Source organism: Falco cherrug, chromosome 2 (genome assembly GCF_023634085.1).
Source record: "Falco cherrug isolate bFalChe1 chromosome 2, bFalChe1.pri, whole genome shotgun sequence".
NCBI classification, from domain to species: domain Eukaryota; kingdom Metazoa; phylum Chordata; class Aves; order Falconiformes; family Falconidae; genus Falco; species Falco cherrug.
This window is the reverse complement of record NC_073698.1, coordinates 63,525,694-63,540,767: the sequence shown is the minus strand read 5'-3', so window position 1 is coordinate 63,540,767 and position 15,074 is coordinate 63,525,694. Positions and strand designations below refer to the sequence as shown.

Sequence of the window (15,074 nt, the reverse complement as noted above, 5' to 3'; positions counted from 1 at the left end):
CTACCTCAGCAAATGTTATAACATTTAAGGCGCTGCCCACTTCATTCTTTTAAAAGGTTTGAAATCCAAAGCATGTGGATTAAAAAATGTGCGGTAAAACATAGTACATCCTATCACATGAAAGCATATTTTAGTTGCTGGGAGTGCACAGAGCAAAGTGCAGATTTCAGTGGTACTGATACAGAAAAGATAATGTCTCCTGTGTGCTTTACTCAGCTCTTTTGACAACTTTAGTCTTCTACAGAAAATGTTCATATGTACTCTGGAAAGAGACCAATGTTAAAAACCTAAGCTTTTAGTAGAAAACAGTGGCTAGATCATCAACTGATATCAACTAACACAGTTTCACTGAAACCAGTAGATCTGTATAATTCATACCAGTTAGATTATTCACCAGCTTTTTTAAAATTCAGCATCTCCCGAGTTTCACAGTGGGTACAACTCCTATACGGAACTTGAATGTGAATAACAAGCTCTGTAAGTCACTTATGCCGTTTTGAAGCACTACAAATACCACAGCTCTCAGCAAGATGCCACAAACTGGACGGCACACTCCAGAGACCTTTCCATAATGGCAACGGTCCACCACTACATCAGAAAAGGAGCCTCTTGAGCATCAGGTGTAAAATCCGTTTACACTAGGTGGAGCTAGTGGTCTAAAAGTGAAGCCAGCAGCCCTCATTGCGACCATCTGTGTGCAAGCAGGACTTAACCATCCTTTCTTTCTTTAGAATCAAATCACTCAAAAATCAACAAAAAGGAGGTCATTGGGAACAGTAGATTGAGTAGGCTGTCCCCTCTTATACATATGTTATACAGTGATACTCCATCCAAACTGATGCACCTTCTGGTAAAATTGTTGCCAAGATTCACCCTCAATAAGGGGAAGATGCTGACCATTTCTGACTGCAGTATGGAGTATGACTCAACCTACGTTAAGGTCAACCAGCGAGCTTCCATGGGTTTTGCATCAGCCTCTCCACATATGTATTACTGATAGCATATTCCCTTCCACACTGCCAGGTTTTGTAATTGGACCAAATAGCTGCGCAAATGTGATTTTTCATATTTTGTGTATTTCGTGTCCCATGTGTTTCATGTTATTATTGTTATGCCTGGTTGCAGGACAAAGCCTTTAAACAACTAAGGATGAAGAAGTACAGAAAAGTCATGCATCCCACAGCTATTTGAATACCTCATGGAAGTGATTTCTAATGCTGACTGAAGAAGCCTTTTTCTGAGAACAAACAAAGTATTTTAAATATTTGGGTGTATTTCCATGGGGACAGAGATCTAACTGGTATATTTATCAGTTTCCTTCTCTTCTTCTTCTTTTGTGATATTCAAGATAACCATACATCTCAATCACATCTGTAGATAGCTATTAAAAAAAAAAAGTTTCTGCATTTTGGAAGAAAATTTCAGAAATCACGATTGCAGTAACGGGAACAATGAAAATGACACCTCCCTGTAGTGCTCTTAAACAATGCTCATGGTTTAAGCAAAACAGAATTTAATTATAGGGCTAATTTTTTCTCACGGATGAGAAAAATAACTGACCCCAAATTACAATGACAGATGAATCCAGATAATATTTGTTAGACTACAGCTGATGTAATTATGGGCAGAATTTGTCCTCTACAGTTTACTTTTCAGACAGATTGTCTACATATGTGTTAGAAGAAACAGTCTTTATGAAATACTCACTCTTTCGCCACTAAGTCCTGGAAAACCATTGATGCCAGGCAATCCCTATGAAGGCAGAATACAATTAGCAAAATAAAGTTACATCCTAACATCCTCATGGTTAAAAACCATTTTCTCTCTCAGATACTCTAATCTGACAGTTCAAAACTCATAACACTAAGAGTCAGAGTTCAGATACTTTTTCAATGAGATTCATGTATGGTGCAAACAGAAGGTCTGAAATCAAATCTGGTATTTGATTTTTGTCTCTTAATCAATACATTGTGAATTGACTATGGAGATTCTAAAGATGGATGAGATTTTTTAAAAATGTATGCTGAATACTGTTCTCACTCTGTTTAAACGCTTTAGAAACACTGCCCCTTCCCCCCCCCCCAAAGCATCCATAGATGCTACAAGGTAGCACTATTTAAATTATCTTTTCCTCTGGTGTCACAAGTAACTAGAGCCAAACTCAAGTTTCTTAACCATGGTCTGAAGAGAGCTAAGATGAAAACAGTGAAATATAGTCTGCGCTGAGGACCAGAACAGTAGCTGTGGTTAGTGAGCACAGCTTTAGGTAAGAGATGCACAAGGCTTCCCAATGATGATATAGGCATAATTTTCACTTTCTTGTATCAGGCAGTTCAGAGCTGGCCACAACCTGGTAGGATGAAGAACAATAATTTCTATAGTTTATTAATCTGTGTTTTCTTCCTGAAGGCAAAGTCTCAGCTTGGAATTGCACAATCAGCTGGGTGAAATTTAATTTTAATGAAAGACTCACCCTTTGCCCTGGGAAGCCCATTACCCCTTCTTCACCTTTTTCAGGAGCATAGAGAAGTACACCCTAGGAAACATTTCAAGTCAGTTCAACATATTTCTTCATTATGCGCAAAAAATATTGTAACACTGTTTTATGGAAGCTAAACAGGAAGAAAACATCATTGTAACACATGGCAGATCTAATAATAGCTGCATGTGAAAGAACTGTTGTCCTTAATTTTAAGTGTAACATGCTTGCTTCATTACAATAGCAGAAGCAGGCCATTAGGGAGAGGACAGGGTTTCCCTCCTATCATCTCCTCCTGCTTTATTTCTTCTGTGGCTGCAACTCTGAAGAACAGTCAAAGCAATTGTTCAGCTATACAACCAATTCAGCAACTCAGCTTACACCCAAACCGTAGCTTCAGAGAGCTACTTGGCAAACACAGGCATGCTGCTATCCATCCTACTATCAAAAAAACCCCACAAACAACCCCAAAAAACAACCCGGGAGAAACACATATCCCCTTTTGCTATCTCAGCATAAAATCTCTGGTTTTCCGCATGTAGACAACAAAATTTTACATGTGTAAAATCTGACCAACAGCTGAAGAACTGGTTAGCAACTTCTACACAGAGGGTTATTAGGGCTCGCACTGTGACCTTCTCCCATAACCTTGTGGAGAAGCTGACCAGACCATCTGAGAAAATAAAGCTCTGCAAAATGCTCAGTGAGGCATCTCTAATTGGTAAAGACTGTATTTTAAACCACTCTGGGAAGTAAAAAGGAACCACTCAATAGCAAAGCTATTTAGACTAGAGGTTGCCTGCGAGTTAACTAAACTACATTCAGTCAAGCCTGGTTGACAGCTCTAAATGATACAGCAACACATGGGATTACTGTCTACTTACTCAACACATTTAATGACCAATGAGACCAAAGGTCTGTATGTGCTAGACAGTAGACTGAAAAGAATTGAGAAATTTTCCATATATACTTATTCAATGAAATTTAGTGGATTTTTTTAAACATAGATCAGCAGCCCAGCAGCAGTAAAAAGATTTATTAATAGTTAAAGCTAAAATTAAAACATGTGTGAGGGAAAATCTTATTTTGGTAAATCAGTAAGAGAATGATTGATTGCACTGTGGAGTTATTACATGTCATGTTGTTCAGTTTTTCTAAAGCATCAAACTGCTGTCTCTGATTACATTGCTCCTTATCTATATTGCATCATTTCAATGACGAATGTACCAGTATTAACTCCAGTATTATTATTTGTCTTTGTTCTTCTCCACTTGACTTACTGGAATTCCAGCTTCCCCTTTTTGTCCAGGTTCTCCTCTTTCACCCTATCAATAAAGTATTCAGATATGTTAGGCATACCCATTTACATTTCAATAATTTTTGTACAAAACAAAATAACAAATGTTTATCAAGAGAAAAAACACTACTCTTGTGCTGTTCTTTGTTCATACACTTGTCAAATGAAACACATGTTTTCATAAAAAGGTTTTAAAGGTCCTTTTTTAAAAAATATTTGATATTTTTTTCTGAAAAGGTTTCTAGGAATGTAAACAGTTCAGGTTGTTTCTAGGCTTCTTCATGAGATGTCCGGGTGGTGAGTGTCTGAGTAATGACCACAAACAAATGCGCATTCTCCCCATGTAAGTAGCTCACATGTGGACATCTCTGCTCAGTCACGGAAATCCCAACATGCATGTTACTTAATGCAGACTGCAGACTGTCAAAGGCATTTGTAGATCTTTCAGTATCATACTAATTTACTTATTTTAATGCAGAAATTACATGAGCCACATGAACTTTCTAACTCCAAATGTGTGATGAAAAACTACTGGCTTGGAGGTTGGTGTCTAATACAGAATATACACGTATGGGGTATGAGTACCTCTGCTCCCAGCAAGAAGCAACAGATGAGAATAAACTGCATCTTGCTGTTGAAGATTTCTTCAGTATGTATGAACAAGGCTTAATTGTAAATATACAGATATCTGCACTACATAGATAAGTTATATAAACAAACACAGTAATTCAGATAGCTTCCCTAAAGATATGATTCTTTTACAGGAAGAAAATGTCACTCACTATTATGAAAAATAAGATATTGTACGATTTCTCATCAGGTATTTCTGCTTGTAAAATGAGATGATGTGAGTGATGGCCAGTAGTTGCATACTTAAACAAAAAGAACAAGTCTGCCTAAGGCACCTCGAATCTGTGAGAAGTGCTTTCTGAATGATTTTAGCCATCATATTCTCAGTAAGTACTTCATGATACAAGCTATGGGAAAGCAGCAGATTTCTATTTTGCTATATTAAAGCCTTCTAAGTACTATAGGTAAAAGCACATCACATTTGTACAATATTTTAGTTTTGGTACTGCAGAGCTCTTAGTTCCTTGTGTATTTGGCAAAATACACTGTAGTTACCTTGTGTTTGTCAGAGGGGACACCCATCAGTTCTCTTGTAGGAAGGCCAGGTGGACCTGGAGGACCTGGGGGGCCCTGTAGGAAAAGCATAAGGGTACGTTTACCAACAGTTATAATACTTTGTCAAGCTGTTCATCAGCACAGGGTCTAAGGAACTGCAACAAAAGGAGCAAGGTAGATTTGCCCCTGGTAGGAGTATGGTTCTAAATTTCTGAATAAATTGATGGCAAGATAAATTTATTTTGTGCTGGGGTTAACATATAGCAATACTTCCTCTTGCCCTATGTTTCCAGCATGATGGTAAAGATTATTGCTTTATATAAAGTGATCTGGCTCTACAAGTATCAGAAGTGTTACCTCTGTGTTGGTGTAAATGAGTGCAACAGCTAGACCCAGACATGTACAACTTAGTTCAGCTATGACATTCCTTAGGGAGATTATAATTACTTTCAAAGCTATACTTGTTTGTTTTTCTCTTATAATTACATAATACAATTGCAAATTGAGACAGTGTATAAAACAGGTTCCTTTATAAATAGCAAATAACATCAACCTGTCCTTTAGTAGTGATATTAATTCATTAGTTTTCATTTACCTGTTCGCCTTTTTCTCCAAAGAAACCAAGGCCCCTGTTGCCCTGCAAAAACAGTAGGTCAAGATTTACTAACTGTATGACTCAGTTCTCTAATTTAAAATTCAAATTTAAACATGCTTAAAGGCCTTTTGAGGCTTACAAGGCTGTAGGACACCACGGAAGGACTGCAATCAAATAGTAGTCTAGGTTTACGTCTAAGTATTTTTATAGATTTAAAAGTACTTTTATAGATCTAAACACTCAGAAAGACAACTTTAACTAAAATCTCGTGCTACCAGTGCTTGTTACAACAGACTTTGAGTCATTCACTGAGTAACACTTTAAAAAGATCAAGCATTTCTTTTGCAAGGTTTTTAATAGCACTGGATGTTAAATAAAAATACCTAAGTGGGCTGGAACAATGAACTCATGTACTTTTTCCGCTAGAGACGTAATTGTACCTTGTAAAGACTGCAAGGATTCTCTGTTCATAGGAAACTACTGTGACTACAGTAGCAAATTAAATCTGGTTCTAGAACTGGTTTAATCTTTTCAGGATAGGTGATCCCAGTGTAAGATTAACTTCTTGTGGTATGCAGCCAAAAGAGAAGGTCTTGTGCTACACAGCCTTTGGTGCAGCCTGTAGTTCTTTATTTTACTGCCTTCAAGTGGGTCTTGGATAAACCTCAGCGACACAAAATTGACATAAACAACTCTGACACATAGACTTACTTGTGGTCCTAGTGGTCCTGGGGGCCCTGGTGGTCCCTGGGGAAACACAACAGGGGAGAGCAAGTTACTCATTGCTTTCTAATCAATGCATGCAGGAGGTCAGTTACTTTATGTCTGAAATACAAGTAGATATTTAGAAGGTTGTGTATTCCTCAGCATTCGATGTGCTATCCTCACTGTATTAGCTGTGCTTACTGTTTTGAAAAACACCCTCCTCAGTCACACAGTAATCTTTCCTGACAGAATAACAGTCTTCCAGCTTAGACCTAGTGTAATCCTGTTTTTATTTCAAGTAATAAGAACTTGTACTTCTGGATCCTGAGTAACATTTTAAGCTCAAACCTAAAGCTAAGCACATCTCTAAGCTACACGGGACTGGTGTTTCGGTACTGCATCTGTCTGTAAAGGGAGTTGAACTACCACATGCATCTCAGATTACCTGTTTGGTATTGTACAGAACGAGATCAAAGGAAGATGGTGGGAAATGAAACTATAACAAGAAAAAAAGCTACCTGAGTCTTACAAGAATAGCACTAGGAAAGCCATGAACTGTAGAGACAACCTGCCTTGCTTCAGTCAGCTATGGCAGTTAACAGGCCCCAAAGGGCTCTACATTTAAAAACTCTGTCAAATGTGGGAAAGGTGGGGTGAGTAAGAAGCATGAGCTGTTCAGAGAAGAAGATGGTGAACAAGAGGGATAGAAAAGAGAGAGCGTTGCAGATGGAACTGTCCACCTACTGAGCACTGAAGGGGATGTAACTGGGTTATGCAAAAACAAGCCTAACCTGCTAGGAAAAGATAGTAACGTTCTGGTGAGACCTGAAATTGTTAGGCATCTCTGCCTTGCTACGTACCCTTGTGTGCAGGAACAACAGACTTGTTTTGAAAAAATTACTTTTGAATCAGTTTTCGTTAGTCAAGTAGTCTGTGAGCCATTGCCTAATCTACTGGGCAGATGCACTGTGCAGGGCATCCCACTGCCTGGAGGCCCTGCAGGGACTTGGGGGACCTGTGCTTGCCTTCATGCAGTATCTAGAACTCAGAGAAGAGGAATAATGTAAACTCCGACCTGGGAAATGCTCCCTGGTCCCTCTCACAGGTGAGTCACAGCTTTAGAGACAGTAAATATAGTATTTTGTTAAGAGCTGGAGATGGTGGGGATCCATCTACTCTGGAAGACTGTTCAAAAGAGATGTTGCCAAGATGGAAACCAGAGGGATGTAATCGTGGGGTTCAGAAAACGTATGGTTCATAGCACTCCTAATATCCAAGACAGAGTACTGGTAATATAAGTCACTGCAGGCTGGGCTCCTGCGTGAAGCTTATGAACTTTGTGGATTCACTCTAGAGGAACAGTAAGTAAAGGACTTCAGAAGGACCAGAGGCAAAAGATAAGGTGCAGCTTACTCCAGATGATAAAACAGGCCACTACAGAAAACAGACTTTGGAAAATCTGTGGATTTAGTACTAGAAATGCTTTCATTTTTTTTTGGAGGTGGGTGTCCCTCAAAGCAGCTGTGGAGGCTGCATATAAGAAGCCCTGAATTATTTTTTTTTTCCCCTCAAATCAGTGATGCAGAGCAGGTCTGAAGTGAATCTTGACAAAACAAACAAAAAAGCAGATGCTACATATTTGTCTTACAGGCAAATAAAACATGCCTAAAGACAATGAAATATGTTGAATTTGAATATCTGCTTTTTGACCCATAGAACTATAACCATGGTAATAAGAAACGTAGAAAATGGTATCTGGAGAGAACACAATCTTCCCAAAGAACTATTCAGCAAGAGTTGTCAATGTCAATGCTGTAAATGTTGATTTTGGAAAAAAATTACTGAAAAATGGTTTAAAAATAAAGTTGTATTCTAAATACTAATGAAGAATGTTATCTATTCAATCTCCTGTGGGAAGTGCGGAAAGCTAATATACACATCCTTTATAAGCTGAAAAGATAACATAATTAGGTCCTGATATCTTTGATAACTCAGTGTAGGGGGTTGTAGAGTGGATAGCACTGAATAATCTTTACAAACAAGACTCTCTTGAGGAGGTTAATGAAATACATTATAAATCAAAAGCCTCTGGCAACACAGGGTGAAAGAAACTATGGCTCTTTGCAACAGTCATCCCTGTAGAATCAGTGTCTCACAGTGCTTTTTAGAAGGTTTTGCATCCAAGGACACCTACGTGCTATTTCTAACCTGTTTTTTCTATGCATTTGATAGGTTGCAATCCAACATAATGGAACCTGCTAAGATAATTCTTCTGTTAGGTTAATTTTCTACAGAACGTATTTTAAATATACTTACTGGTCTTCCTCGCTCTCCTCTTGGACCAGCAGGACCTTGAATACCCAGCGTACCTGGAGGTCCCTTTAAAAAAAAATAAAAATCCAACCATCAATTAATGTTGTTCTGGTATCAGTTACTATGGATATTTTATCACATTCACTGTAATACTACTTACTGGAAAACCATTGAACCCTCGATCACCAGGTTCCCCCTAAAAACCAAAGAAGTAAAAAATCCAATAAATACTATATACATAACTGAATAAAGTCTTTCTCTCACTATTTTTTTTCTCATTCCAAAAATAAATCATAGCATACAGTGCTACAGAAACCCTTACATACAGATGCATTCAATAGAGGTGTTGAGATAACCAAATGTGGACCACCATGGATTTTGTACTTTCTATGTCTAGCGTAGTTGCATGCAGTACAGTGGGAGGGTACAAAGTTGGCCAGGGAAGTTAGGGATCCAAGTTACAATGGACAACAGACCATGTTTAATTCTTTTTTGAAAACTTGTATCTAACCAGTGGATTAATTAGGGCTATAACCTTAGCTGAAATGTACAAGCTTATTTTTCATGAGTTGCATGGGAATTACCAAATGATTTTGATTCTCTTCTGAGTCACTAAAAGCATTTGGAACATACTGTTTTCAGTGACCACATATTTTAACTGCAGTACATGTTGAAATGTTTTTGGAAATTGGATCCAAAAATGTTCTAGCGCAAAGACCTTCCAATACCCATAAATAATGTGGTACTCAGTCCAGACACCTTCAATCATTTTGAATAGCATCCTATCTATCTAGTTAATTTGCATTTCTTTAACAGAATAATTTGTGGAACCAAGTACTTTCTGAAATGAATAGAGGTGTCAGTATCCATCCTTGGCCACAATATACTTGAGCAATTCTTAATCATTACTTAATCATCCCTAAATTATTCCTAATTACTAACAAGTGCAGATTTAAAGTTTCTGAAAGGAAAAGGCAACTTACAAATATGCCAACAGAAAAACCTATTTTGGTGCTCGTCACTGGCACAAAATATACATAAACAATGTCAGCAGTTCCTTCTGTGCTGAGTACAGCTCAGATGAAGCATTGTACATAATTTTCTCACAGTTTATACTCCAACAGCATATGTAACCCCTTATCTTCATCTGATACCTTCAAATTATACAAGACTACATATACAAGAAAAAGCTACAAGTAATTACAAAACAAGTTTTAAAGATTACAGTAAAAGCACCCATAGGAATACTTGGCGTTTACTAAATAACTAAACAATATATTGATGCATATTTTATCCAAAGTCAACCAAACTCCTGCATGAGAATTATACATAAAGGATGCTAATAGTAAACAGAATCATTCAATGGACAAAACTATGGCAAAGGAATGATTTTGTTGGGCATGATACAAAGGTAGTCATCGAATAAAAGAGTAATACTTGAACTACAACAGGTCCAGTGCCTCTGCAATCCACCTATAGACTGGAATTCCTTGCAAATAACTGTGTGGAGATTTATTCCCCCCTGGATATCAGATAGTCTTTGCTGTAACCAGAGAAATCAGAAACTGCCTTGCAAAGTCTATAGACAGAATCGAAGTGGGCCTCTTGGAAGGTGCCCATCAAAGTGTAAGAAAAATTAACTCTCCGTCATCTGCTTGTAAAACTGTACTGAGCATGAATAACTCACAGGAGTTAAGAGACGTACCCTGTATCGGCTTATGATGTCCGGTGGCAGTATATAGGGCTCCCCCTTCTGTCCCTTTGGCCCTTGGACTCCCTGGAGGTGACCAAAAAATAGTAAAGTAAGCTTTGATATCATATATGTTAATACATACACGGCTAAGAGTAATGAGAAGTATTGGTTGGGGTTTTCATACTGCTGTTTAGGGGCTGACACTATGCCTAGCTTTGAAAATTAATGGTTTAAAAACAAAGTGTAAACCCTCACAGTACATAGCAGAATGAATTTTGGATTCCGGGGGAAGAACCCCCCATTACATGGGAGCGGTATTACTGGGTAGCACCTCCTAGCCAGAGCTGCAGCTGCAGCTCTCCAGGGCTGACGTGCCGTGGGAAATCATGGAGACCCATTGCTCACCTCAGCATCATCTTACGTATTGCGCCATGGAAAGCCAATACTTTGGCCATGGGGCAGGGAAGGAGAAGGTTACTTTCATCAGAAATTGTGAGTTTAATATTATTTTATCACTACTGGATAAAACTATACTGGTTTTCCTGAAGTAATCTCTCTGCAAGATCTATGTGGCATGTACAGCTCTGGTCAGAGCTCGCAGCCCCAGCTGCAGTTTAATAAGCAAGCAGAGTGCAGTGCGTCCATGATAAGTCCGCACAGATGCTCTGCTGGGCCAAAAGGGAGCTCCATTAAGAGACGGCCCATTCTCTTCCAACACACATGTGAATGAAACTCAGTTCAGCAATGATCTTAGCTTCAGGTACTTGCTGCCAGCTACTTACAATGGTACCAGGGAAACCAGAGACTCCGGGAATTCCTGGGTCACCAGGATCACCTACTGTCCCATTACAGCCGTCATGACCCGGTTTCCCCCTTGATCCTGGCTGCCCTGGATGACCCTGTTGAAGAAAAAAAAAAAAGTGTTTATCTATCCATCTGTTTCTAGTTTTCCTTTTCCTGTAGTCACACAGTATTTAGACATTCTCACATTAAGCCCAAGGCTTGGATCCATGGGAAACTATGATTTTCAAAGACAGAAACAGACAGTGCCTTTTTTTAATATAGCTGCAGCTTGAACCAGATGCCCCAGACAGCATGAAAAAATGAGTAGTGAAGGACCTTTCAGAAAGGGTAAGAAAGCTATCTTCAATGCTTCAATGCAGGCTCTGTTAAGCAGAGAACTAAGCCAGATGATGCTGCTGTGCAGGGAGCCACCAAGAACTGGGATTGTTAAGCATTTCAGTGCTTCACACTGGAAGAGTGGGAATAAAGGTTCCTCACTGGCTTTGAACAGCTTCCAAGCTGGGAAAAAAGTCAGAGATGCTTTAGGAACTAGGTTGAGTGTCGTGATGAGGCTGTAAGTACAGAAGAAAACAGCATGGCTCAAAGCAAGGGAGCCAGGGCACTGCAGAACCTCCAGACAGAGCCTCCCATCTCAAACTGGATTTCCATTGCTGTACCTACATTCACCTTAATTGCTGATGCTTTTGGTTTGCACTGAGGCTGATGAGAAGCAAATCTGCCTTTGAGCAGCTCTTTCTTCCCGGGGACTCAGTCAGAAAAACCAGAAACTAACATAAAACATTTCTCCCTTCTCCTCTGTCTAGAGCAAGAGTTTTCTCTTTGCTTCTGCTCTCTTGCTTAGGAGAAAAAGAAATCTGTTCGGTTCCCTATGTAGCTCCATCAGGTACTAGTATTAGACACCCCAGAAGAGATCCAGGCTTGCCACCATCCTCTCTTGGCTTTCAGCCCACATCCTAGCACTGTGCCATTACAGTCTGCACACGCGCCTATTTACTTGCCTTCCGATGGTCAGCGCTAAGCCGCGGCCTCAGAAAACTGGTTGGAGAATGTAAGCGAGTGGGAAAGGCAAGGGACCTTGAGGACAGGACACAATGAGCATGCAGGTTCAAGTACTGTCTGAAGGTATTTATCCCTCACAGTGCAATGTGGCGAGTTTGGGAAGGCAGGGCTAAAAAAGAAAACTTCCTCAGATGAGAGAAGCAGTCCAGCTATAGCAACGCTGAGCTTCACAGGGCAGCGATTTACTCTCCTTCCTCGGATGTTTGAGTCCTCAGAACAAACAGTATGACGTGGTGAGATGAACAAGGTCCTTGGCTTCAGAAGGGTTAATAGGAATGGGAAAGAGGGTCTTTTCCTTTTCCTTTAAGAGTGAGAAAGAGGGAGAGGGGGAAGATTGTTAGAGAGAAAGCCCTGAAACTCGATAGGGAACTCTTCTGGAAACAAAAAAGGGTGAAAGCAGAGTGGATGTGGATGCGTGGGCTGCAGAGTGGGGCCCCGGTGTCAGGGAGCACTACAAAGGAAACCCAAGCCTGGGAACTCTGTCCAGGGATTCCAGTGACTCAGATTTCTTTGTTATTTTATGACACAAGATGTAAAGAAGTGTAAGCTGGGAAAATACTGTGCTGTGAACTTTACCCAGTTTTCCTCTTTGAATGTTTCAGTTTCATGGACCTGGTCACTTTGTTCAAAGTTTGACCCTGTTTAGTGTTCAGTTTTTTAAGACTATCTCAGCATGCCATATGAGCTATAAAGCAAATAACAGTGGTTAGTAGTCTTAAAATTATTGGTCTTTCTACGTGCTTTGCAACTCTGAAATAATTACGGAACGACCCACTGGTATCCTTCATCACAAGCTTAAGAGATGTGAAGGGCTTATCTCACAGCTCTTTCCTACAAAAGAGCATACTTAGCTGGGTAACCTCCAGGGACACAGGAAATTCTGTCCTTTCCTGTCCCCTTTACAAGGGGATTTCTTCACAGGACAAAGCAAATGTACCTTAATTATTTGAAGGAATGAGAGGGAGCACAGTTTCTGCTCTCTTGTGTATCTGCAGTTCCACACACTTCAACAAATGCCCTTAGCTTAAGTGTGTGGCTGGTGCAGAATTTAGCCCAGAGATTTTAATTACAGTACAAAGGCTTTAAACCAGACTGCAATATTTGCAGTTGGTGATTTCTTAAAGATGAGGTAACTGGCTACTTACAGGAATGCCATCTGCCCCGGGGAATCCAGTGACTCCTCTTTGCCCCTAGAATGAAACAGCACAATTAAAACAATGTTCTGCCCAGTATTTTGCTCATTAGCTAAACCATCTGATATTCAAAAGTTACCATTTCTCCTTTGGGTCCACTTATTCCTGGATATCCTCTTTCACCTTTGTGACCTTTGGGACCCTGCACTCCTGGGATCCCCATCAATCCCGGTGGTCCAGTGAACCCCTGTGATCCAAGGAGTCCTGGCTGGCCCTGATAAAAATAATAAAAAAGCATTTATTTAGGAACAGTTGTGATGCACGAAGATGGATTAGTTATCACTGCTGCAATGGAGTCAATCTCTTAAAGAGAAAATAAACACAGAATCTCTTTCCGTTCCAGTAGCCCAGACTCTTTGATGAATGTCATCTGGCAACACCACGCAGGGAAACTCCAGCAACAGTGACCACATTGTGTGTGACAAAATCAATGCATGGAAATTAACACTCAAGTCAACATTCACCACCTGAATATTCATGGCTATTCTATGAAAAAGTGTTCTCTTTGGAATAAGGCTTCTCAAGAGTGATCCTCACTGACCTACAACACAACCGACTACACACCAAGCAAGTAAAATGTGTTTAACTGTGAAATCTGCTTAGTGGCTGTATTACGTACAAATGGAGTCTGATATTTAATGGCAGGAATTTCTGCCTCTTTGAGGTTGATATCTCTATTTAGCAGTGTAGTCTGAAAAATGATTTGGTGTACATGCATCCACACAGGTTGAAGAGTTGAGTGCAGGGCTCGCTTGTCATTCTCCCTTTCAGCACTGGTTTGGCTCTTTCAGGCCACTTCAAACATTGTTAAAAAATTATCCCCTTGTTGACTGCCAACATCACAAGGCTCAACAGGGGAAAAAATGCAATGACACAACGGTGGTTTAAGTAATGGGCTGTGACAGTATGTCTGAGATCTGTGAACCAAAGTATCTGAAAGCCATTCCAGACGTAGTGTCACCAAAGGCACATATGTTTTGCATGCTCTACAGTACTCAGTGCACTAATGACACTAACAGCAAATTGCCACAATCTTTTCTGGAGAAATACCCTTCAGCGGTGCAAAGTACCATTTACCAAGACGTTCTAATTAAGCTGATCCTAATGAAAATATTTTAAAATTGCAATTAAGACTTTTCACAGACCAGTCTGCAACAGCATTGGTTTCTCATGAAATAAGAATTACAGCAAAACATGAGCAAACAGATATTTATACAAATGAGCTGATAAAAAATTAACACCTTGGTTTAGTATAAAATCTTACAGACTCACCTACGCCTGCAAAGAAAGAGCTAGAAGATGAATGCGATCCCTGTCTGAGAAGAAAAATAGTACAACCTCATTTAATGCCATTGAGGTGGGATGAGCAAAGGAGGGCAGCGCAGGGAGCTGAAGAAGTGAACCTGAAGATATCCTAATTTCTTTGTATTCAGGGAGTTGTAGTAAAGATACTGAACAATGCCTTATTGATATTAGGCAAAATTTATTTTATTCTCATATTGAAGGATAGGCCCATTTGTGACACACTTTCAAAACTTCATTGTCAACAATCTATCTATAATTAACATTTATCTATGCTACAGTTGTCTTGACAAACCTGAAAACAAACATCATGACTGAAACACAGCTTACTTCTAGTTCTAAAAAAAAATCAATTTTCCACACTGCTTTTGCGGAAAATGGCTGTCACAGCAGTTGGAGTAGTTTTTATGTTTTAAGTCTTACTGTATTATATCCAGTGAGTCCATACTGAGCAGCTGAAATAGCCAGAGTACAAAACAGTGCAATTTTTTTCTTGGAAGAAGACTAGG

At 39.5% G+C, this 15,074-nt stretch overlaps 1 protein-coding gene across 2 annotated transcripts in view; it reads right to left on the bottom strand.

Annotated features, from left to right (window-relative positions):
* Positions 1–15,074, bottom strand: part of COL4A2 (collagen type IV alpha 2 chain) — a 149,638-nt gene that overhangs the window by 39,926 nt on the left and 94,638 nt on the right. For both annotated transcript variants that reach the window (XM_055701240.1, XM_055701238.1), the window contains 12 exons: positions 13,343–13,477; positions 13,216–13,260; positions 10,990–11,106; positions 10,220–10,291; positions 8,675–8,710; positions 8,518–8,580; positions 6,208–6,243; positions 5,497–5,538; positions 4,902–4,976; positions 3,760–3,804; positions 2,474–2,536; positions 1,708–1,752 (listed from right to left, as the gene is read on the bottom strand). In XM_055701240.1, coding sequence (XP_055557215.1) covers positions 1,708–1,752; positions 2,474–2,536; positions 3,760–3,804; positions 4,902–4,976; positions 5,497–5,538; positions 6,208–6,243; positions 8,518–8,580; positions 8,675–8,710; positions 10,220–10,291; positions 10,990–11,106; positions 13,216–13,260; positions 13,343–13,477 — 774 coding nt within the window. The remainder of the gene's footprint in view (positions 1–1,707; positions 1,753–2,473; positions 2,537–3,759; positions 3,805–4,901; positions 4,977–5,496; positions 5,539–6,207; positions 6,244–8,517; positions 8,581–8,674; positions 8,711–10,219; positions 10,292–10,989; positions 11,107–13,215; positions 13,261–13,342; positions 13,478–15,074) is intronic.